The 24,274-nt window shown below is 33.0% G+C and overlaps 1 protein-coding gene across 1 annotated transcript in view; it reads left to right on the top strand.

Annotated features, from left to right (window-relative positions):
- Positions 1 to 13,836: 13,836 nt before the first annotated feature.
- Positions 13,837 to 24,274, top strand: part of LOC129228553 (histone-lysine N-methyltransferase SETD1B-like) — a 19,983-nt gene continuing 9,545 nt past the window's right edge. The window contains exons 1-2 of the mRNA XM_054863236.1: positions 13,837 to 13,974; positions 17,343 to 17,511. Coding sequence (XP_054719211.1) covers positions 13,837 to 13,974; positions 17,343 to 17,511 — 307 coding nt within the window. The remainder of the gene's footprint in view (positions 13,975 to 17,342; positions 17,512 to 24,274) is intronic.

Below are 24,274 nucleotides of genomic sequence, written 5' to 3'. Positions count from 1 at the left end.
TTCAGCTATGGTGAAGGCGTCCTGCGGGTCAGAAAAAATCTGTTCGCGGGCCGTGTTAGGTTGGAGAAACATTGGTACAAATTAAAAATTTTGCTCCCTAAAAATCTAAAACCTACTAAAAAGTGAAATAATTATTGCTTCAAGTACTTATTTATAGATGATTTTACTGCAGTGTTTCAAAATTCTTTCGAATAAAATGGGAAAGGAATTTGAAGAGTTGTTTTGAAATGAAAAAATGCCGGACCGAAATTAGTCAACATAAACATTTCGATAGGACGCCACGGTTAAAACCGCAGCTATTTCGCTGTGCCACACAAGATGGCTACCAGCGAAGAGACTTGTGATGGAAATCCGAATTTTGCAGTCATTTGTTCATTTATTACAAAATTTGGGATTGATTGCGGAGTGAACATTTCATTTCCATATCTTCAACAAATGCTTGAGGATACAAAAAATGGTATGTGACCATTTATGGCTGTTTTTTGATGAACTTTAATCACCTGCCATTAACCTTGGCTGTGCTTGTCATCGGGAATGTTTTAGAAAATTTAGATTGTTTACTGCATTTAAGTGTAGTTCTGAAGCTTAAAATTATTAAGCATTTCATTTTGCTGCTAGATTATATATCATCTGAAAGAAGACGTGCATTTAATTGCATCGTGTTTTATTAAGATAATCCCCTTGTTTATTGTCATGAAAATTCTTTTAAATATCTTTTAAGGGCATAAAAGTTTGTAAAATTTGTGATTAATTTTTTTATAGCAAGACGCGTAATAAGCTGATCGGCACAGTTCATATTTTCTTTATTTTGATCATTGAATTTTCGTCACTCGACAGTTTCAGTTAAAATGGAGGAATGATATTGTTTGTTTATGTTTGAGTATATGGTACTACCGGTTATCCTTAAGTCGCTTCATCCCTAAATAAAACTTTTATGTTGTAACCTTTTTTTCTTTCTTCTTTTAATTTAATATTCAATAGAAATAGAATTAAATCTCTGAAGTTAATAATTTGTTTCACACTTAATTTTATGCATCATTAATTTAAAATGTCTATTTGCGGTTAGATAAATTAAGTATTTGTTTCATTTAATTTAAAAATAACTAAAATGACTGTAGAACAAAAAAGCAATAAAAATGTTCCATAGGTCAGACAAAATGAAGAAGTTGGGAACTGAGAAAATTGCACAATTATCTACACATCATTCATAAATCCATCCATCCATAATGGTTATGGAAATTGATGCTAAGGAACCTTTTGTGTGAGAATCAGGGCCATGGGTACCAATATAGACAAGACTAAGCAGCTGCCTTAGGTGGCTTATTTGAGACATAAAAGGCAAAGAAATAATCTTGTATGGTACCTAAGTATTACAATTCTGTACAGTGCTACCAGACCTTTCATAATTAAAAATGTTGCATGTACCAATGAAGTATATATTGTATTTTTTCTGCCCTTGTCGTTTTTATGTATTTAGATTTATATTTTATTGGTACACTGATAACTTATGCATTGATTAACTGGGGTGGGAACTGCATCTGGCAAGAATGAAAATACTGGTGTTATTAGGAGCTTAAGCACCTCCTGAAATGTTACTAGGAGTGATTGGAGCTAACATAAACAGATTTCTCTTAACTTTGTACTTGTCACAATTCTTTTAACGCCAACTTTAGAATTGAGCTTTTGAAAAATTCCTCCTTGATGATGCGAAACCTCGTGTGGACAATGTTCAGCTTCTGCTAGATTTAAAAATTTTCTTGAACTGATGAGCATTTCAATCCAGTAGTATTACAAATTTGCTGCTAGCTAATGATTAGAGACTTACCGAGTAGGACTTTGGCCGAGTACTCGGCCGGGTTACCAAGTATACCAATTATATTTTAAGAAGAATCACTGACACACATGTGATGAATTTTGAACTTATTGGAACAGTAGTATAGACCTCCATGTCTAAATAACAGTTTTTAAAACTAAATTCTTGCTGAAATTCAATTACGCATTATTTAAAAAATTTTGTTTTATTATGTCAAAAGTTTTACAAAAAAATTATTTTTAAATTAAAATAAATAAATAAAAAGTATGATTAATTAAGTTGGAATTAAAACAAATTATACCAATCTATTATAGTTCTAGTCCATCAAACATAAATAATTTTTAAGAGTAAACAAAACAAATATGCAGGAGCGCGGCAAAAACGTGTTTCTGCATTACAAGGAACGTCTTTTTCAGTGCATAAAATGTGAGCTAAAAAATGTAAAGACATTCGACAAAAAAATCAGACTTCTGTTGGATGCCTTTAAATCCACGAGCTCACATTTTGTGCATTGAAAAAGGAATTCCTTGTAATGCTAAAACACTAAAACTGGAGTGTTCCTGCACTGTGCTTTTAACGTTGTTTTATTTCCTTTTGTTTTTTAAGCAAATGTATTTTTATATTTCTTATAACTAATTTTTATTTGTAGCAAAAATCCATTTTTGATATAGAGTTCCATATTTTTTATAACTTTTTTTGCACAATCTTCAAGAAATAAATTTTATTAACTTTGGAGACATTTAAATAAAGATTTATTCCATTGAAGCATTACAAACTTCATTATTCTCAAAATTTAAATTTGACTTGTAAATTTGAACTGTAAATCATTGCAGAATATTATATATGCTTGCCCTTTTTATAAATTTTAATATCTGTCTTGGAAAATATTCAATTTTTTGCAACTACTCAGTATTGGCCGAGTATCTGATCGAAACTTGACCGAGTACCGAGTACTCGGCAAATTGGCCGAGTACTGAGTATTTACAAAGTACTTGGTACGTCTCTACAAATGATGCAAATAAAATTTAAATTTTATTTTCATTTTCAATGTCCTCTTGTTTTTAATTGTGTGCCGTAACTAGAGCTGAAAACTGCTATGAAAAAATCGTAGGTTCTACGAACTACAACCTTGAACTACGACGTTACGAAAATATGTCCAAAACCTATGATTTTCTTTCTTTTTTTTTGTAATCACTTTAAGATTTTCAATTATTACAGATTATATGTAATCATTTAGATAATATTGCTTTTCTTAATAAAATTTTAAATGTCTGTTTAAAAATTTACAAAATAAATTTACCACAACTAATGTTTAAAAAATACTTGATTTCCATTATTAGTACTTTTTTCAGAGCAAAATGTTGCTTGCCCTGTTGTAAAATGTAAATTATTCATTGTGTCTGTTTCATTGGTAATCAAATGTGCCGTTTTATCCCCCACCTTCGCGTAAAACTGCTACTAATTTAGTTTTTCAAAAGTTGGAGCTCTATCTGTAACCAAGATGCAATACCGTGGACACCGGTTAATTGAATCAGCCGCTTTAATGAATCAAATCTTCCGAAACAAAACAAGACCCAGCTTCATTGGATTAGCCACTTTATGAAATTTAAACTGTTTAGAACAAACATGATTTATATAAGCAGCAGTCACTGAAGTATCAAATTACAGAAAATAAAAACTTTTTAAAATTCGATTGAATTAAATACCTGAATTATAGTATACTACGTATGTGAATAATAATAGGATACATGTCACAATTTTGCTTTTGAAATTTAGCTTTTCCATTAATGGAATATGTATATAAAAATATGTATGGTAGATCATCAAAAGTGTGTAGGTTTTTCCATTAGAGTTCGTTGATTTAAATCAGTTTTTAAATGTGTTGCCCTAAATTTAACTGCATTGCATTATACAAGCTTAACTTTAACGGAAACTGCACAAAATGGTAGCCAAATTTTCAAAAGACTTCTGAGGAACTTATTTTAAAAAAGGCATAAACTTAATATTCAGGGGTGCATCCCCCTTCAAGCAAGGGCGCACCCCCTATAATCTTGATCCCCCCTCCCCCCCAGCAAGCCCCCTCAAAAAAGCAAGAGCCCCCTTTCTAAAAAAAAGAAATACCTTTCAAAGCAATCCCCCCTAGTTAAGTATACTTCCTCTACTTCCTCTTCTCCCATGCTTGCAAACTTTTGAAACTGAGCATCAGTAAAACTTTTCTGTACACACCACCATCTCTTCAGATTAGAAATTTGCTCAAATTTAATTGCAAACTCATAAAATTAAGAATGATATAAAAATATGAATGCCTAGTATTAACTAGACAATATAACGGAAATTATCACCAAAAATTTAAGAAAGTTTTAAATTAAGAAAAAAATCCTGAATTTTAATTAACTCCCAACATTTCCTGACTTTTGCCTATTTTATTGCCATCCAAGACAACTTTTACCATTTATCAGAAAAAAGCAGGGAGTCTTGCATAATATAGACCAATGGCATTCGCAGAAAATTTTTGCCTCTGCAGAATTTTTTTTTAAAACTACTAACGCTAATTTAAAAAAGCAAAGAAGAAATTTAAAAAAATCCCACACTTTATTTATGTTTCTTTTGAATCTTGTGCAACATTAACCTAAACAATTATGATTTCTTCTTGAAATCATGATCATAGTACGCTAATTACACTGGTGTGCAAAACTTAAGCAATAAGTGGTTTTTCGGCCACAGCTCCCCAACAAAGTATAAGATGGCCATGAAATTGCAGTATAATATGCATGTAATTCAGTAGAAAGACTTTGTATGCAAATTTTAGAAATAAAACATCGTAGGTGACGTAAGTGTACATAAAACCTTGTGGGTCTGCGCCCGCAGGTCAAAGCTGTGATAAAAGGATGAAGAGCATCGTAGTTAAAGACATTCGCTGCAAGTGCAAGTGATTTGTTTTGTGAAACATGTTTTCAAGAAATCATTTAGACGACTTTACTCGAGGAAGAATGATAGGGAAGCTTGAGGAGGGGTGTAGTGTGACCAGTGTTGCCGAAGAGTTCGGGATCAACAAAAGTGTTGTTTCTCGTGCTTGGAATGTCTTTAAAACTATTGGTACAGCTGTTCAAAAGGTTGGTGGTGGCCGTTCAAGGAAAACAACACCAAGAGATGGCTGTTACATTGTCGTACATGCAAAAAGAAACTTTTCAGTCATCGAGCGCCATATCTCAGCAACTGTGCACAGCCACAGGACGACAGGTATCAATATTTACAGCGGCCAGATGCCTCCACAAAAGTGGCTTATTTGCTAGACGTCCTGAACGCTGCATACCTTTAAAAGTTAGCCATCGGCGGCACCGTTTAGAGTGATGCAGAGAACACGAAACCTGGACACCTCATCAATGGAGTCTTGTCCTCTTCACAGATGAGAGTCATTTTAGTGCTACAAGCGATTCTCAACGGATCTGGAGAGAGGTTGGAGCTCGATTTCATCCCAATAACATCGCGGAAAGAGATCGTTACGGTGGTCCTGGAGTTCTCGTCTGGGGTGGCATTATGTTGAACGGGCAGACTGAGCTTCAGATCTTCGACCGAGGTTCTGTAACTGGAGATGACTACTGCATTGAGGTAATCCTACCCCATGTGCGTCTGTTCCGAGGGGCTATTGGACCAGACTTCATTTTTATGGACGACAATGCCCGGCCACACCGTACTGCTAATGTTCAAGAGCACTACTGGAAAGGGCACTACTGGAAAGTGAAGATATCAGACGAATGGATTGGCCAGCTTACTCTCCAGATCTAAATCCCATAGAGCATGTGTGGGATGCATTAAGGAGACTTCTTGCGACACGACAGTATCCTCCTGGTAACACCTATCAGCTGAAAGATGTGTTAAAGGAGGAATGGAGACGTTTACCCCAAGAATGGATAATCTGGTGCTTAACATGGAGAGACGATGTCAAGCAACAATTGCGGCAAGGGGAGGGCATATCCCATACTAAGGAACATCTGCCAGTCTTTTTTTGTTCCATACCCTACTTTAAGCTATATATTCATTTCTGCGCCATTATTCTTTCACCATGGTTTTAATACAAAATAATGTATATCATATTCAAATTTCATGTCAATCGGATGATTTCTTGTAGAGTTATGACAAAAAACGCACTCGTTGCTTAAGTTTTGCACACCAGAGTACTTAAAAAGAAAGGAGTAAATGGTTGCAAATGGAGACTGCTTCTACTATGACTGTATGGTTTTTTATTTTACGCAGCCTGAATCGCCTAAGAGGAAATTCAAGTTGTGTAAAATAAACTGCTGTAAATTGAGTTTCATTGCATTGGCATTGAGAAAGAGAAAGAAAAAAGCAGAAGCACAGATGCAGAAGTGCAGATTATACGCTGCTGCGTATAATCTGCACTTCAGTAATTTAAAACTTTTTTAACAGATAATATGCAGTAAAATACAGTATTTATTTTTGCAGAAGTACTTAATTTTAAACAAATAAGTAGTTTTTGTCGATTTGTTTACAAAATCAAATATGTTTTTATAAATTTTCATTTGTGTATATAAAATTTTCAAGTAAAAAGCAGGTAACTCATATTTTATCAGATCTACATGAACTTTTTCACTGTAAAATAAAAATAATAATGATGATTATGTGATTGTGATATTGGGCAAAAAATTATGGTTGGCAGTTTTCTTCATTTGGTGAAAAGTAAGCGTGAACTATATGTTATTGTTAAAAAAAATTAAATGATTTTAAAGCATTTTTTTTCTGCCTTTTTCATGTTTTAACATAAATTAAGGGTGAATTAGGCAAAATCATTATTTGCAGAAAATTTTCCAGTTGGGATTTGTGTTTGCAGAAAGCTTTTCATTTTATCTAAGTCAGAGGGAAAGTCATGGGAAATCATGGATTTCAAATACCATTGAATTTAGTCATGGAAATTCTGGAGTTTCTGCAAAAAATGCTCAAAAATCATCAGAATTGAGATTTGGCCATGGATTTTGAGTTCTAAAACATACATACTTAACACAATTTTACAGGTTAGGTTTAAAATTTGCTTTTTTAGCTGTTTTTTATGCGTTAGCCTAGCCCTGAATTTAACATAATAATCAAAATCTGATTGCATCTGCTTTTAGAAAACTTGCTGTTTTTTATTTACTATGTGATCTATCGTTTGGACATTAATAATTTCCTTCTAATACTTCACATTGTGTAATTAAAAGGTCATTTTGCAATGCCCACTTGGAAATTTTATTCCATTTGCATCAGTCTATTCAAGCCGATATCACTTATAAAAATTATTCTCATCAGTGTTTATCTTGAATTCATAAAGATTTTTGAAAGTGAAATTGATCTAATAAGTTAATGAGGATGTTTAAATTTTTGATAAAATAAGAAAATCATGGAATTCTCTTTTTTTTTTGTTATTGATATTATTGTTATTTTAAGTCAAGAAATGTTGTAAATTACACAACCATGAGTAACATTCATTATTTTTATGTAGTTTTCATTATTTATATGTACCTAGCCTTTTTTAAAATTTGGGCAATCATTTATAAGTTAATTACTAATTTTAGGTCATTTATTCAAATGAATGTGTTTAATATTTCAATCTTTTTACATCCTACTAATGTTTAATAGTAAGTTATTTTGATTGGAAGTTATTTTGCAGGCTTAGGATGACTAATTTTGTTATTTATTCTGATAGATTATTTATTGTTTATTTAATTGTAGTAATTAATAAATTTATTGGTTGCTGCATATGTTTTGGAAAACTACTAGCTTTTAAGATAAAACAAATACTTAATTGCTCAATTCTTTTATTTGTTTTAAAACTAAATATTTATTTTTAAAAATCTGTAAATTTTGAATTAAAAAAATTAAATATAATTGTCTAAATGGTTCCCTCTTTGCCAGTAAATTTTTATATCATTACTGACACAAATTTGAAGATTATTTTACTGTGGGTATCCATTTTTAAGTAAATACTCTTTTTTGATATTTTTAGTGATTGAGTTATTGTTTATCATATCAGAGATTTTTCTGAGGAAAAAAAACTACATTTACAGTTTTAATTGTTACATGTATTTAAACTTTTACCTGATCTAACTTTTTCAGAAAAAAAAAGGAAATTTAGGATATTTTCTTTTTTACAAAAATATAGAAAATTCACAATAATGTTTTGCTTTTTCACAAAATGGGGACCCAAAAAATAAAACCTGGATTTACCCTTGCTAAACCTATCAAACAGGTGCACTATGCAGGGCTAGAAAAATCTTTGAAATTTTACATGCCCTCCCGGGCATGTTTGTCTAAAAGATACATACCTGAATTTTTACATATACAGTTTTCCTTATTGTATATGAATAACAGCTTTTGAATTTGTCATACAGTATTAATCAGATGAATTATTTTTAGATAAATCATAAAAAAAAATAGTTTGAATAAATAGTACATAATAAACCGTCGTTAAATTTAATAAACTTTAAATTATATAATGGGAAGGATTGCTTCCACGCAAACCGGAAACAGCAAACTATCTTAGCAGTAGGGCTTGAAATAAATTTTGAGCTCCAAGTAAGGATATAATAATTTTTCAATAAAATACGAAATAATAAAGTTTTTGGAAAAAATATTTGACCAAAAAATTACATGACCGACCGAGCATAGGGGTAAAAGATTCATGCCCTATCAGAATTTTTACATGTGTCGGGCAGTATAATTTTCAAGCCCTGGCACTATGTGAGGTTCACTTAGGTGCCAAGAGCTAGTTGTCACATAGACAATAGATTAATTGACTAGACTTTCACCAAGTGAAGTGTGATCAATAAGCAATCTTAATTGCTCAAAAATTTAGAAATGATTAGCAATTGATTTTAAACTTATCCAAACAATATTTGTTCATTTATAAATTAAAAAATTCTTTTTCCTACACTCTTGAATTTTTTGTTTGGAAGGAGGGAGTATACTATTCTTTTCTTGCCACCTACTCCCTCTTTAAAAACATAGTGATTTTTTAATTCATGCTTTTGCCTGAATTTTAAACTTTTTCATCTGTTTGTAAAGAAATAGAAAAAAAAGGGAAAATGTCCATGTATAAATTTAAATGTATTTTTATTAAATATTTTTGAATAATGTCCTAGTTTACCATATATTTCTTAATCAATTTAAAGTAAGCATTTGTTTACAATGTTTCTTGTTATTATTTAGACTATGAAGATTTAAAGGAATTACATATACATTTGTTAAGAAGAGGTAGAAAAAGGGTAAATAAAGAAAAATGGGAAAAGAGTATAATAAAAGTAAGTAGCTTTTTCAATTCCTGTAAAATATTCATTGCAATTTGAAAGCATTAAACAGTGAAATTGATGACAAATACTCTTTGAAGAAAACTTTTGGAAAAAATTTTATGCCTGAAATAAAAAGTGATTCTAACTGTAAAAGAATAATTTTGAAAAAAAAAAAAAAAGAAAAATCAAACCAACTTCAAAATTGCTCTAAAAAGTGAAAAATAATTTAATTCTTTGAACACCATCGATAATACATTCGGACTCCGATTTAACGAACCCCTATTTCACAAATTTCGTAATTTAGCAAATTTTTCTTTTCCCCCAACCAAAATGAAGACAAAAACCCCTATTTACCGAATAATAAATCCTGAAATGACAAATTATTTTAACAGCCGAAAAAACAATTTTTTTTGTTCATTTGAATTAGGAAATGGATTGTTTTCCAAATGTTACATCTGTATCGTCCGAAGCAGACAAAAAGACTTTTCTTAAAATCAACCATTTTTGACGGACGAGGAAACAACCAACAAATAGTGATTCTGATGCAGAAAGTGATAGTGAAACTCCCATTAAAACTGTTACTTTTTCAAATACATTACATAGCCTGGAATGTAAAAACATATCTCATGCAGCAGGCTGCAAAAGACACAGTATTCACTTTTCTCCATAAAGTCAAAAGAGAACTATTTGGAATCAAGTATCAAGGAAATTGTCAAAATGTATTACTTAGCACAGTAAAATTTTAACTTAAATAGTGTGTAATTAGTTGCGGAATGCTGAATAAAAAGTGTACATATTCTAAGTACAGATATATTTGTGCAGTTGCTTATTAGGGCTTTTGATAAGGTAAGTGCAATTAAAAAATAAATAAATAAACCGCACCCCGATATTGCGAATAACCCTGATTTAATGTAAAAAAGTTTTGGTCCCGATGAATTCATTAAATCGGGGTCCGACTGTACATACAACTTCTAATCATAATTTTTGAAGATGGTGCGAAAACAAAAAGTAAAATCAAGTGTAACCATGCTTCATTCATTTTTTTTTCAAAAAATCATCCAAATTTAGGAATTTAACATTTATATCTTTACTCAAATATGCTGTCATCAATGTATAATATATGTTATTGAAGAAACTGGGCCTGGTTAAATTTATAGTTGTATTTGATTCATGGCTGTGAATGCTTTTATCTATCATTTTTGCGCCAACTTCAAAAATTATGTTTAAAAGTATTATTGATGGTGTTCAAAGGATTAAATTATTTTTCACTTTTTAGAGCAATTTTAAAGTTGGTTCTTTTTTTTTTCAAAATTATTTTATTTCATTCTTTTTTGTGTAAATGTATTTCTGAAATAGTAAGATGTTACCACATCATGAAACTTCACCTTATTTTTTTCATAAAAATGCTCCATACTAAAAAAAAAAAAAAAAACCCTATAAACACGCCTTAAACTTTAAGCGATTGGCACTAAAAATTTATCTTTGTTCCTCTCTGGGATTCATTTGTGTGCTAATTTAATTACAACCATTTAAATATTAACTTTTTCCCAAACTAATTTGCATTTTACATTAGTTTTTGCCCCGATTATCTATTATTGGCATAGATGATAACTATAAAAATACTATTATAGTTGGGGAAGTCTAACCTGATTGCATTGTAAAAGCTGTGCAGATCCTAATCACAGCATTACCTCACTTCCAGGCAGGGCCGGATTTGGAAGTGTGGAGGCCCCGGGGCAACAGATAAGTGGAAGCCCCTAATCAGGGTGGAAAGATCAGCATATTTTCGAAAATATCCGATACATTGATATATACCTGAAATACACCCCCAGCTCAGTCATTTCCAGCCAAAGACTGCAGTTTCGTGCTTATTAGCACTCATCAGCCCGGCATAGGAAAGTGATTGAGCTGGAGAATGAAAACCTCTTAAGGAAGCCAAGAGTGCGAAACAAACTGGTAGCTAATATAGAATTAGCAGACCAGACGAGTGACTGAAGCAATGGTTCGGTTCAACTCGAAGATTGAACAAGGCAAGGTATATTTGGTAAATTACCGCCCATTAGTATTTCATGTATTTCTGCTTTAACCCTGGCTAATGGACGGTAATTTACCGAATATACCTTGCCTTGTGTTCAATCTTCGAGTTGGACCGAACCATTGCTTCGGTCACTCGTCTGGTCTGCTAATTCTATATTAGCTACCAGTTTGTTTTGCACTCTTGGCTTCCTTAAGAGGTTTTCCATCTCCAGCTCAGTCACTTTCCTATGCCGGGCTGATGAGTGCTAATAAGCAAGAAACTGCAGTCCTCGGCTGGAAATGACTGAGCTGGGGGTGTATTTCATGTATTTCTGCTTTAGCCTTGGCTATTGGGCGGTAATTTACCGAATATACATTGATATATATCCGAATATTTTGATATATATGTATATATCCGATATTTTCGGCCCATGAAAGTTAGGATATTTTGTAAAAATTTTGTTGTGGAGGCCCCAGGGCAGTAGCCCCGCCTGCCCTCCCCTAAATCCGGCCCTGCTTCCAGGTTAGGTTTACCCCCACTACAGAGCAATGACAGTGAAGAAACTTGATGCTTGCTTCAGAGAAGCCTTTATTTAAAATTCACATTACAATGTCTTTTAATATTACTGTTATATGGCAGCAAACTTTCATAACAATGTGTTTTATATTTAATCTAATTGGGAAATTGCATGAAATTTGCTGTTTTTTACCCATAACTTTTTTTCTAAAGAACAAATATGGTTAAACAAAGTAATGGGACCTAAGTTGAACCATCCCCTATCCATTAAAAAAATAATCATCAAAATCGGTTTACTAGGTGAGACGCTGTGAGTGGACAAACAAAGACAAAAAAAAAGGGGGGGGTATGAACTGATAACCGCCTCCTTTTTGAAGTTGGTTAAAAATTGTGATTAGTTCGCATACTTTCTTATTGGTTTGGAAGTCTCAAATATAAATTCTAAGACTGAGTTGAGATGAACTAAAACATATTTTCTTCTATAAGTAACTGTGGTCAAGAGGGGTCTAAAGATTTTGAATACAACTTTAAATTCATTTGTGAAATGATTTGTGTCAATTTTCTATAAAAGTTGTGATATGCATATTGTTTCTGTAAAGAGGTTTCATGCAGTTGACCTGTTAACTAATATTTTAAGTTTACAGACCCCCTCATTGTTTCAAAAACAGCTTCATATTTTCCCATTAATGTTCTAATGCTTATGTATAACTTCACGATAGTAATGCATGAAATAAATAGAATTCAGTTTTAGTTGAAACTTTCTCATTTTGTAATGATATGCTTTTATCAATGTTATCTTTTTTCATAAAACTTTTGAAAAATTAACATTTTTATTTTCCAACAGTTTTGCCATGAATACTCCAGTGTTGATGCCTGGGAATTGGAAAGATTTGGATATAAAAAAGCCAAACTTTCTGTAAAATTAGACCTTCTAAAGGTAATTTTTGCTACTAATTGACTGCATTAAAACTTTCTTTCCTTTTCCACATTTTACTGCAATTCAAATGTATTAAAAGCATTTTTAAAAATCATTTAGAGCATGCTATGATCATAATTGATGCATTTTTAATCATTGCTTCAACATGGGTTTTTAACAGGGTGGTAACAGATTGGAGAGATCTGGGAACAATCTGGGAGCTTAATTAATCAGAAAAATAGGAGGGAATTTCAAAAAAAAAAAATCGGGGAAAATTGATTAAATGAAGAAAAAAAAATTTCCTCAAAAATAAAAGTTATGTCAAGTGAGTCATTTTCAACAATCAGGCTACAATTAGAGAAAAAAAAATACTGTAAAAGTTCCAGACAAAATGATCATTCTTAAAGAAAGAAAACGGCAAATCAATGCGCTAAATGCTAAATTTTAAAATCTGCCAAAAATATGAAATCTTTTTAAAAAAAACCTAACGCATAGTAGGCGTTAACTGTAAATATATACAAGTGAAACAAATGACCTTTTAATATTCTACTATGGGCAAAGCCGTGCAGGTACTGCTAATTTTTGATAAAAATGTTTTTTTTTTCAAAAAATTCTTTTGACTTGAAATTTAAAAAAAAAAATAACACAAATTTCTCTTTACTTCTGTAATTCTTTTCAAGCAAAATTTTAATTTTAATGGTATGGATGGTACCTATTTTTACTATGACAGATATACGAGGTCTGATCGAAAAGTTGCAGGACTTTTGAAATTGCGCGGGAACAGAGAGTGCTAGAGTCTTCCGGTTGGCAGCATTGTTTAGAGTAAATCTTCCCGAGCGCAGCTGTTGTTTCATAATATTGATAACCTTCTCCAAACGGAAGTTACAGCTGTTTTACTGAAGCCACTTCTTTGTTTCTAGCTTTTTCATAATGGACAGGAAAGTAGAGCAGCGCGTTTGCGTCAAATTTTGCGTGAAATTGGGCAAATCATTCGTGGAAACTTTCCAAATGCTTCAGGACGCTTTCGGTGATGAAGTGATGAGTCGTTCACGGTGTCATGAGTGGTTCAAACGGTTCAAGGAAGGCAGAACTTCAACGACAGATGACCATCGTTCAGGAAGGCCTTCAACTTCAACTGACGATGCTCAAGTGGCCAAAGTGAATGCCCTAGTGCGTTCCAATCGACGTTTAACGATTCGAGAGATGGCAGAGGAGTGCATTTGGGTCATGTCAGGATATCCTGACCGAAAAATTGGAGATGAGAAGGGTTGCAGCCAAATTCGTTCCACGTCTGATGACAGAGGATCAAAAAGTGCACCGCCTGGAGGTTTGTCAGGAGCCCTTGCAAATGGCCAGTTCCGACGAAAACTTCTTGAAAACCATCATCACAGGTGACGAGAGTTGGGTTTATGGCTACGACGTGGAAATGAAGGTGCAGTCGTCCCAGTGGAAGTCAAAAGGCTCACCAAGACCCAAAAAAGCTCGTCATGTGAGATCGAACGTCAGAGTGATGATCACTGTTTTCTTTGATTCGAAAGGTGTGATCCATCATGAATTCCTCGCACAAGGTGAAACAGTCAACAGATTTCACTACCTTGACACCCTGAGAACTTTGTTTCCAAAAATTAGGCAGAAGAGGCCTGAATTGTGAGCGACAGGCAAGTGGTTTCTCCACTATGACAACGCGCCCTGTCACACCGCCCTCCTCATCCGTGATTTTTTGGCCAAAAACAACATGACAACCCTTCCCCACCCCCCTATTCACCTGATCTGCCCCCCTGCGACTTCTGGCTGTTCCCCAAGCTGAAGTACCTGATGAAAGGACAGCGATTTCAGACGATAGAAGAGATTAAAGAAAAAACGCGGGAGCAGCTCAACAGCATCCCCGAAGAAGAGTTTTCCAGGTGCATGGGACAGTGGAAACACCGGTGGGAGAAGTGTATTTCCTCCAGAGGGGAGTACTTTGAAGGTGATAAGTTAGAATAATTGTTGAAAAATTTTAATAAAGAATTATTGAGAAAGTCCTGGAACTTTTTGATCAGATCTCGTATCCTAGGCTTTATGGATGTAAGATGCATTATCATACTAGGTTCTGGATAAAGTTTGTGGTGATATTTAATTTTTGTCGAAAGATGCATTGAGAGCATAAATTTTTTTGCAAATACTATAAGCCCCAAAAAGGAATTTCATGGCATTTGAGATTTTAATCTTTTTAATTGCAACAGAATTTCACCGGATAGCATCATTTTAAATTTGTGGTGAAAGGAAGGATCAATTGCCATTTCAGTAAAAGTCGTTTTCTAGAGAACACCTAATTGAAGGCCATACACTATAGACTCGGCCCTTCACTCGGAAAATACTCTTTAAACATTTTACTCAAACCTTACTTTTTTGAGTGACTAATGTGAAAGTTTTGAAAGAAGAGAAAAAAAAGAATTACCTGGAACCCTTGTTGGATCTCCATGGAACCCTGGGGTTCCGCGGAATGCAATTTAAGAGACCCTGCGCTATGGAACACCTTTGTTATTTTTATGCATGCATCCATACATCTGTATTACAGTAAAACCTCGCTGCAACGATATTTTGGGGACCAAAGAAATATATTTTTGTGAAGGGATACATTGTTATATCGAAGGCCTACATATTTTGGGAATACAATAGGTTTTTTTTATTTTAATGTTATAGTATATGCACTACCTAGGTATAAATGTGCTTATACATAGTATATAATAAATTTATTGTCAGAATGTTAATTATGATTGAATATTTCTATCAATTGAAGTAAATTCAAAAGATAAGCTCGTAAACATACTTAAAATTCATTTTTATTGAAGAAAATCTAATATTTTTGTTTGTTTGGCCGCTTTTTTGACTGTTAAGTCAACCAACAAGATATACATTGAGTCCAAAGCACAAAAATGGTCTTCTTTTGTTGATCGAAGACTTGAAAAAATGTGCGGAGAGATTTAACTGATTGAAGTGCTTCCTGGGTCAACATTAATGATTGTGATGGACTTGTATTATCATCATCTCATTTTTCCTCATCATCATCTGCTTCACCATTATTTTCTATCTCACCAGTAATTTCAGAGAGAATTTCTTTATCAGTAACTCCTACGAAAACAGAAAGAGCGTCATCCGCTGTCAAATAATCCTCCACATCCACTCCATATTTTTTGCCCATTTTCCCCTAGAGTTGGGATACAGATGTTTGGAGATTCAAAACAATTTCCTGATCATCTGGAATAGAACTGTCTGTGAAATTTTCAACACAATCAAATACAATTTTATCTTCCAAGACACATAAACCGGCCTTTTGCCAACAATTCAGAACGGTTTTCTCTGTTACTGCCCACCAACTTCCAGCAATAATGTCGCATGCGTCCTTAACATTTACAGCTTTCAAAGGGTCTTCTACTTCATTTTCAATGCCTAGAAGTATGGATTCTACCAGACGTTTCCTATAGTATTCTTAAAAACATTTAATTATGCCTATGGTCGAGTGGCTGCAAAATGGAAGTGCAGTTGGGCGGAGGAAAAAAGCGATTTCGATGTCTTGTAGTTTTGGAATTGAGGTGTGAGTGCAGCAATTGTCAATCAACAATGTTATTCTTTTCTTCCTCTTCTACATTTCCTTATATGACTTCAGCAACCATTCAAAAAAAAAAAAAAAAAAAAAAAAAAAATTAGAGGTCATTCAAGCCTTTTTATTGGTTTTATATTCCACGAGAAGACTTCTCACATTTTTAAAGCACCTTGGCTTCAATGATTTGTCGATGGGGGGGGGGGGGACACACACAAAATTCAACAAGGGGTTGAATTTTGTGTGTTCCTGTACTATTTGCACGCAGAAGAAGTCAATCTTTGTTTTGATTTCTTACCACTGTAACACTTTTCACCCTTCAGCGCCAATGTTCTATCAGGTAGGAGTTGTGAAAAACAGCCCACAGTTTCATCAGCGCTATAAACGTCTTCTAGTGCATACTTTTGTGGAATATCCTTCATCTTCTCTTGCCTCCATGCATTTGCCTCATTCATTGGAGCAGATTTTTTCTCTCCGTAAATTTCCTGGAAAGTTATTCGGTGGCAATCTCGAAAACGCATTAGCCAACCATTGCTAGCTTTAAAAGTTTCATTCCCTAGCATTGCTGCAAATTACCATGCTTGTACTCATAACAAGGGTCCATTTATTGGGATATTTGTTGCCCTCAAGCGCTTTGGGTAGTCTCATCGCATTAAAGGGTGGATTGTATTGGAATTTGATAATAATTCTTAAAGTGGTGAAAAGGAATAAGTACACAATAAGCAGTAAGTCTTCTCTTGTCGGAAAAAAGGGCAAAGGTTGATGAAATAGGATATTTTTCCATGATTTGAAAACCAAATTATCGTAATATAGGGGGGGGGGGATTGAAAATTTAAAAAAAATCATTTTACAGGGGTTTATTACTGTAGAGAATATTGCAATATTGAGAGGATTATAACACTAATTCCTATGCGAGTTCACAGTGACCACGAAATATCGTAGTACAGGGATTATTGTTGCATCAGATAGCGTTGTAGCGAGATTATACTGTATTATTATTATTAAAAAAATGTCTTGTTGTATTTCACGACATTCAGTTGTGTATTTTTTACAAATAATGCTTTTGATAATGATGTTTTTTCTAATTAAAGAAAAATTTACTTTCATTGTTTACTAATTTTTTTCTTTTATTTTTTATTGTTATTAAAAAAATCCTTTTTACTTCTGTTTTTAAATTTAATTTGTATTCTTATTTTTCCCCTTTCTCTTCTTTTCAGCATTTGTTAGAGTTACAGTTTGACAGCAATGCAAAATTTAAAGGTGAAGTTAACAAACAAGATGCACAAGTTCTTCGCATTCTTCCCATCGGCCGTGACTTAGATGGTGATTCATACTGGTATCAGTTAGATAAAGATTATAATATGAGATTGTATAAGGAAGGTGTAGGTGAAGAAAATGTTTGGAGTTTGATGTGTTCGTAAGTGCATATGATATATTTTGTGACAAGTAACTTTTTTTTTTATAAGTCACTAAAAACTTACAATTTCTCCCCTTTCAGAATAGTAAAACAATACACTAAATTGAATTATGCTGTTCAAGTAATGTCAGTATTATTATTAATCTTATATAGGTGTGTGTATAAATGCTAACCTCCCATTAGCACCTAAAATAATTTCAGGATACTTTAAATACCATTAAGAAGTTAATGGTATCTTGTTTGGCTGTGGCGCACATAGCATGGGTGCAAGACCTTTCGTTTCAGGACGGATTTCCGTCTTGGACAAAATTTCTAAGACGGAGGTCGGGACAGAAGGAAATTCAATGACTTTCCTTTAGTTTTTACTTAAAAAAATAAAATTGAATGTTTGAAAAATATGTTTTAATTACTGTACCGTTGCATAACCACAAATTTACATCGACATTCTCTCGATTTTCGTCATGGGCTTGTTTTGTTTGTAATGTGCTTTTGGAGGATTGGCTTTTAGACTCGCTCTGTTTGACGTTTTTTGGTTGCTCTGTTATTTCCAACTCACTGCATTGCAGACCGCAAATTTGCTCACTATTCTCACTGATTTATCGAATTCATCGTCTCTATTCGAAAATTTAGCATTTCTCTTTCTATTTTCGATCATCCATTCATTTTTTTTCACTTGCGTTTTTTTTTCTTCCAAAAAATGTCTTAGAGTTGAATCTGAATCACCGATTGGGAGTGATTGCTGACAGGATGAAATGTTTACGCCACAGCAAAAGACGTCCACATACCAAGCAAAACAGGAACTATCAGAGACTTTAAAGATTTTAATAAAAATGGTAATTTTTGAAAGAATCAGAGGGAGGGGGAATTTCAAACTGGTTCGAAACACCAATGAGCAACTGTTCCTGCATTTTTGACATGTTTCTGGTAAAATATTCTAAGACTTGAGGAATCACTAAATTCTAATGTCTTTCAATCTAACACTTGCTAGAATGGAAATATGGGGGGGGGGGGGGGAGAGAGAGAGAGAGAGGAAAGGAAACAAGGAAAATAACGGCAGCACAAAGAGGGATGTGATTCGGGGACCCTCCCTGAGGTGAGGATTCAGTTCCCCTATTGCTTTTTTTAATTAATGAATATTGGAAAGTGTACCTCATTTAAAAAATGTATCTACTTGACTGAAGTGTTTTTTTTATGGCTAATTTCACCACCTGCTATCTTATAAAAAAATTCTTTGTCAAATGAAGACTATGGGGGAATGATTCCAGTTTATTATAATTAGTCACCCATATCCTTCCCCCACCTTTCCTTCTCTTCTAGTTTGTTGGCGCTACCTTGGGTAGACTTTCCGATCATAACTGATTTATGTTGCAAAAGTGAAAATCTTATGTCCCAAGCGATTTTATTGCTGCAATAATAATGATTCCGATTGACAAAAAACTAATGACGGGGAGCCCTGAAACCTTTTACCCCTAACATTCTCCAACGTCGTCTAAAATTGCTTTTTTGGAACTTCAATTTCGAAACACTGCCGATGGAGAGTTCCTAAACTCCATCCTTTTGATAATGCATTCAAAAAGCGTATAAACGTTGTGAAAGATGAAGTACAATTTTGTTTTTAAAGCTTTAATTTCGGGGAGAGTTCAGAGTGCCCCCTCCCCCTTCTTTCTCTAATATTTTTGAAAGTCGCCCAATATTGTGATTTTGGGACTATCAGTTTGGAAAAATTGATGTAAGAGAGTCCCTGAACCCCTCCTTTCCCTGAACTTTACCAAAATGGCCTACCATTGCATTTTTTGGACTTCAATTTAAAAAAATATAGATTCCCCGTTATTGGGGTTTTTTTTTAGGTTTTTGGAATTACGATATTAAAAAGCGTGAATATTACAGTTTAAACTAAGTTCATGTTGTTAGAAAAGTCAAAAGCTGAAAATTCAAATCAAACAGATTCCAAAACTGGCATAGTTAAAATCTCATAGTAAAAACATTTATACACATAAGTTTTTCTTTAAGCACACATGTTTGGGGGGGGGGGGGGCTGAAAATATTTTCCGTCTTGAACACATCATCAAACTTGCACCCATACGTGTAAGTCAAGCTACAAAATAACTATGCTTATTTTCCAACTAGAATATTTAAAGAAATAGAATTGGCCTATAATTAATTTTTAGTAATATATATTAGTTGGAGAAACAGTAAGAATGTTTCAATTTGCAAGCTATAAAATTCACAAATATTGAAATAATGAACTCTTTCTGACTCACATTACAAAGGATTCAGTCATTAAAAAATCAACATCTTTTGATTATTTAAAAGCAGAATTTTACAATAAAATATAATAGTGGTCTTATAGAATAAATCTTTTAGAAACAATGTTATTAATTAGTAGGAATAGGCTAAAACAACAAAATGTGAATATTTAAAGTTCTTCTAGTGGCCAGAGAATTTCACCAGAATGTGCACTCATAAAGCAGGCCCTCTTAGTAAAAGAAAATGTCTCTCCTGGGACTGCAAGATTCTAAATTGTAAACTTCAATTAATACAGAGAACATACAAGAAGTGTCGAGACATTTAATTTTTTTTCACACCAAGTTTCCATATTATGTGGAATTGCCCATTAATGTTAGTGTTAATGCACATAGTCATGATAATAATAAAATATTTTATGCTACTTGAAAAAAGTCAATGCATTAATTTTGCTGTACGTATTTATTATACAGGACTACTGAAGGATTAAAAGAACTTTTGTCCAAATTGCAAGAAAAGGCAGGCATTGTAAAAGAAGAAGAATGTAAAGCCGAGCCATCTGAATCTGAAGTGATAACAGAAACAAAACCAGAAACAAGTAATAATTTCATCTAATTCCTTATTTCATCCCTTAATCAAAACATAGTAGTAAATTTTGAAAGGATGCCACAGTTTAATGTATGATCGTGCTTCTATTTATAATGACTTTAACTTCCTTACAATATAAGCTGTGCCCAAACATTCTTTTTAATCAATGCCATCCTATAATTTTGGTAGTTTGATAGTTGTTAAGCATTATTTTCACTGGCCCTTCACCAATATTAGAAGCTGTCGTTATGTAAAAGTATTAGCTAATTTTTTTCCTGGGGTAATTGACCAGATACAAGAGAAAAGGGCTATGATTTAAATTTTACCATTCTTCAAAAGTGGATGTTAGAAGTTTTACTATGTATGTGTTACGCATACCCTCAAAAATTTGAGACTTGCTATCTTGAGTTTTCTGTCCCATAGCTGCTTTTTTCCCTTAGTACATATTATTCAAGAGGTGAGGAACACTTTTGCCTCTGGAGGCCACATTTGAATTATGCAGTAATAAAGGAGGCATGATAAGTTGATAGACCTATAAAATCAACTTTCATGTAATTATTATAGTTTTGGTATAGTTTTATTAACCTATTGCACTATGCTGAAAAGTAAACAGGGTTCGTACGCCCTTGAAAAACCTTGAAAAGTGCTTGAAAAAAAAAAGTTCATTTTCAAGTGCTTGAAAACCTTGAAAAAGTTTTAAAACCTTGAAAAAGTTTCTTAGTGCTTAAATTCTCTCAAAAATCAACGAATTGTGCTTAGAATTTTTAAAAAAGTATTTCACCAATGCAATTTTCTGAACATGTGTTCAGTATGCAACATCGCGAAAAATTGCTTCCGTGTTTGGGATTTCAATCCTTTTGCATCTTGTAAATATTTTGATGTTTTTTACAACCGAAAGATATTTTGACATATGGTACCTTAGATTAGTTTATTTTTTGTTTAATTTCATTAATTAACAAAGTAATTAATTTGGAAACCATGACAACATTGAACTTACTCGGGTTTCGCGGAAAATTGCTGTTGTGTTTGAAATTTCAATCTTTTTGCATCATGCAAATATTTACATATTTTGGCTAATCAAATGTTAGTTTCGCATATGCTACCTTAGATTAGTATATTTTTCGTTTAATTTTAATCAAAAACAAATAAATTTATTTCATGGGAAACATGCCACGTCGAACGAACTCAGACTTTGCGAAAAATTGCTTCTCGTGTTTGAAATTTCAATCTTTTTGCATCTTGCAAATATTTAAACATATTCACTAACCGGATGTTATTTTCATATTTGCTACCGTAGATTAGCATATTTTATGTTTAATTTCAGTAAAATATAAGTTTATTTTATGGGAAATATGACAGCATTAAACTTAATTCGCGAAAATTTGCTTCCCTTGTTTGAGATCTCAATCCTTTTGCATTTTGTAAATATTTTTATATTTTTGGCAATTAGTAGTTATTTTGATACTGTTACATCAGATTAGCTTATTTTATTTTTTATTTTAATAACTAAAGAGCTAAAGAATTTATTATCTTGGTCTTGTTTAATTATTTGCTTATTTATTTTTGCAATTTTGAATGATTATCTTTACCTAATTTTTGTTCATAACAGATTTTTTTAAAAAAAATTTAAATTTCAGCAGTTGAGCATCTAACAAATTAACTTAAAGTTTGTATTTTAAATATAAAGTTGATTTATATAATTTTATTTATAAGTACATCATTTTTTTATGTCTGCTAAAATAAATAAGGTGTATAACAGGGGTGGTTGTGTTATGATTATTCACTTGAAATTCAATAGTGTTCGTTTTTATGCTTTTACCTCCCTATATCTCCAATTTTCCCCTTTTCCTCAAATGTTCAAAGTTACTACTTTATTAAGGTTGTGGGTACTTGGAGCTTACTGAAAGAGGCTTTAATCAGCAAAGGAGTAGATAGCTTAAGGAGGGTCATTCATCTTCATTTGGATCTAATAAATTGACAAGTACCAGCCTAGCTAGGCCCAGTGCCTGTTGCTGGTTATCAACAGGCCCTGGGCATGGTATTTCTATGCAGAATATTTTGACTTAATAAACTATTTTATGAATTGTATGCATAGCAAAAGTTATTGTTGTACATATGTATATTCAAGTAATAAGGGTCTTAGTTTTAAAAATTATTCCCCCCCCCCCTCGCTCCATTTTGCTCTTTAAAACTTTCAGGTGATTTTTTATGAATTCACAAATCACAATTACACCTGAATATTATTGCCTTTCTAAATTTAAATTCTAATTTCAACAATAACCCTTTTTTTCCCAACTACTTTTGTCATAATATATGTCAACTTCTTGTGGATCTTTTCAATTTCGAAATATGGCTCTATAAATCTCAACTTGCACATTTATTGTCTATTGCAAGCAAGGCCGGATTAAGGATTCGGAAGCCCATAGGCATTAGAAGTGATGGGGCCCCCTAGAGCCATGGCAAGGTCAAAAAATGGGGGGAGAGGTATGGGGGGGATCTGCAGTGTCTAAATTTTTCACTCGCAAACGTGCACACGCATATACTTTTATTGCATAGAAACAGGGAAGGGGAAGGGGCCTTTTTTGAGGAAAATTTAACTTTTTTTAACGTATTTTCTACTAATATATTTCTCCGGGGCCCCTCAGAACCTCGGGGCCCCTAGGCTACTGCCTACTTTGCCTATTTAGTAATCCGGCCCTGATTGCAAGTTAATCAATGAAAGCTGAATAGACTCAAGTTTGCATTCAGAGTATTTATCACTGCTTAAGCTGCTTTTGTATATTTTGAGGTGAAGAGACTGGACTGTGGACTTTCATAAACTTTTCTTACTTCCTAATTTTTAAATTTACTCGAGGACAGTTGAAATGCCTTATTGGCTGAACAGCTAATAAATACATACGAATAATTGATTTGCATACTTATAAATGATTTGCAAACATAATATTTTTAGAACTTATTAGTGCAAACTGAAATAACTTTCTGGGTAGTGTTTTTGTCCTAACCGCCCTTATATTGTACCACTGTATAGATATTGGAAATAAATGTTCAAACCGGGGGGGGGGGGGGGAGTGACTTCAAAAACTCATCTCTGGCAATGCCATTGAACTTGGGTATTTTAGTTTCTTCCCATAAAAGTTAAAAGCACTTGTGAAAGGTTTTTTTTTAAGTATTAATTTGCTGATACTAGAAAATCTACAAACCTCTGACTGCTGCAACCTTTGAAAAACCTCAAAATTAAACCTCTTGGTATACTTTTCAAACATTTTCAGAAAAACTTTCAATGCAGTAGATCTTTCATCAAAGCGTCTCTCGTTGTAGAAAAAGCAATTTTGTTTTCCTATACTTTTTTGTATTATTGCCTTATTTCCATGTGTTTGTAGTAAATGAAATCTGCATACAATATTTTTAGTACAAATTTATGATATTGCCTTGAAAACAAAATTTTTTACCTTGAAAAGTACTTGAAAAGTGCTTGAATTTTTTTTTGCCTAAAGGGTATGAACCCTGGTAAACATTGAATCGTTTATAAGTTACAATAAAAGTATTTATGTGTTTACACAAGGGTAATAATTTGTTACAAGGTTAGTCTTAAGATATTTTTTGATATAAAAACTACATATTTAAGTACCACTTCAAATGAATATGGTAAACTTTGTATTATTCACAAGCGGCTTATCCATGGTCTTTCTCAACTTTCAAAAAAAAAAAAAAAAAATTCCCTGTGATGATTAACCAAATGCAGATAAAAACCAGATTTGGAAAAGCAGGTTTAATATCACATGATACGATAATTCTTTATTTTCTTTTCTTTTATTTTTTTTGAAAAGTCAGGATCTAAAATGTAGAAAATCCGAAATGCTGAAAGGTCACAGCCCAAAGTGTTCCGGATTTGGATCCGAT

Source organism: Uloborus diversus, chromosome 8 (genome assembly GCF_026930045.1).
Source record: "Uloborus diversus isolate 005 chromosome 8, Udiv.v.3.1, whole genome shotgun sequence".
NCBI classification, from domain to species: Eukaryota; Metazoa; Arthropoda; class Arachnida; order Araneae; family Uloboridae; genus Uloborus; species Uloborus diversus.
This window is presented reverse-complemented; position numbering and strand designations above follow the sequence as displayed.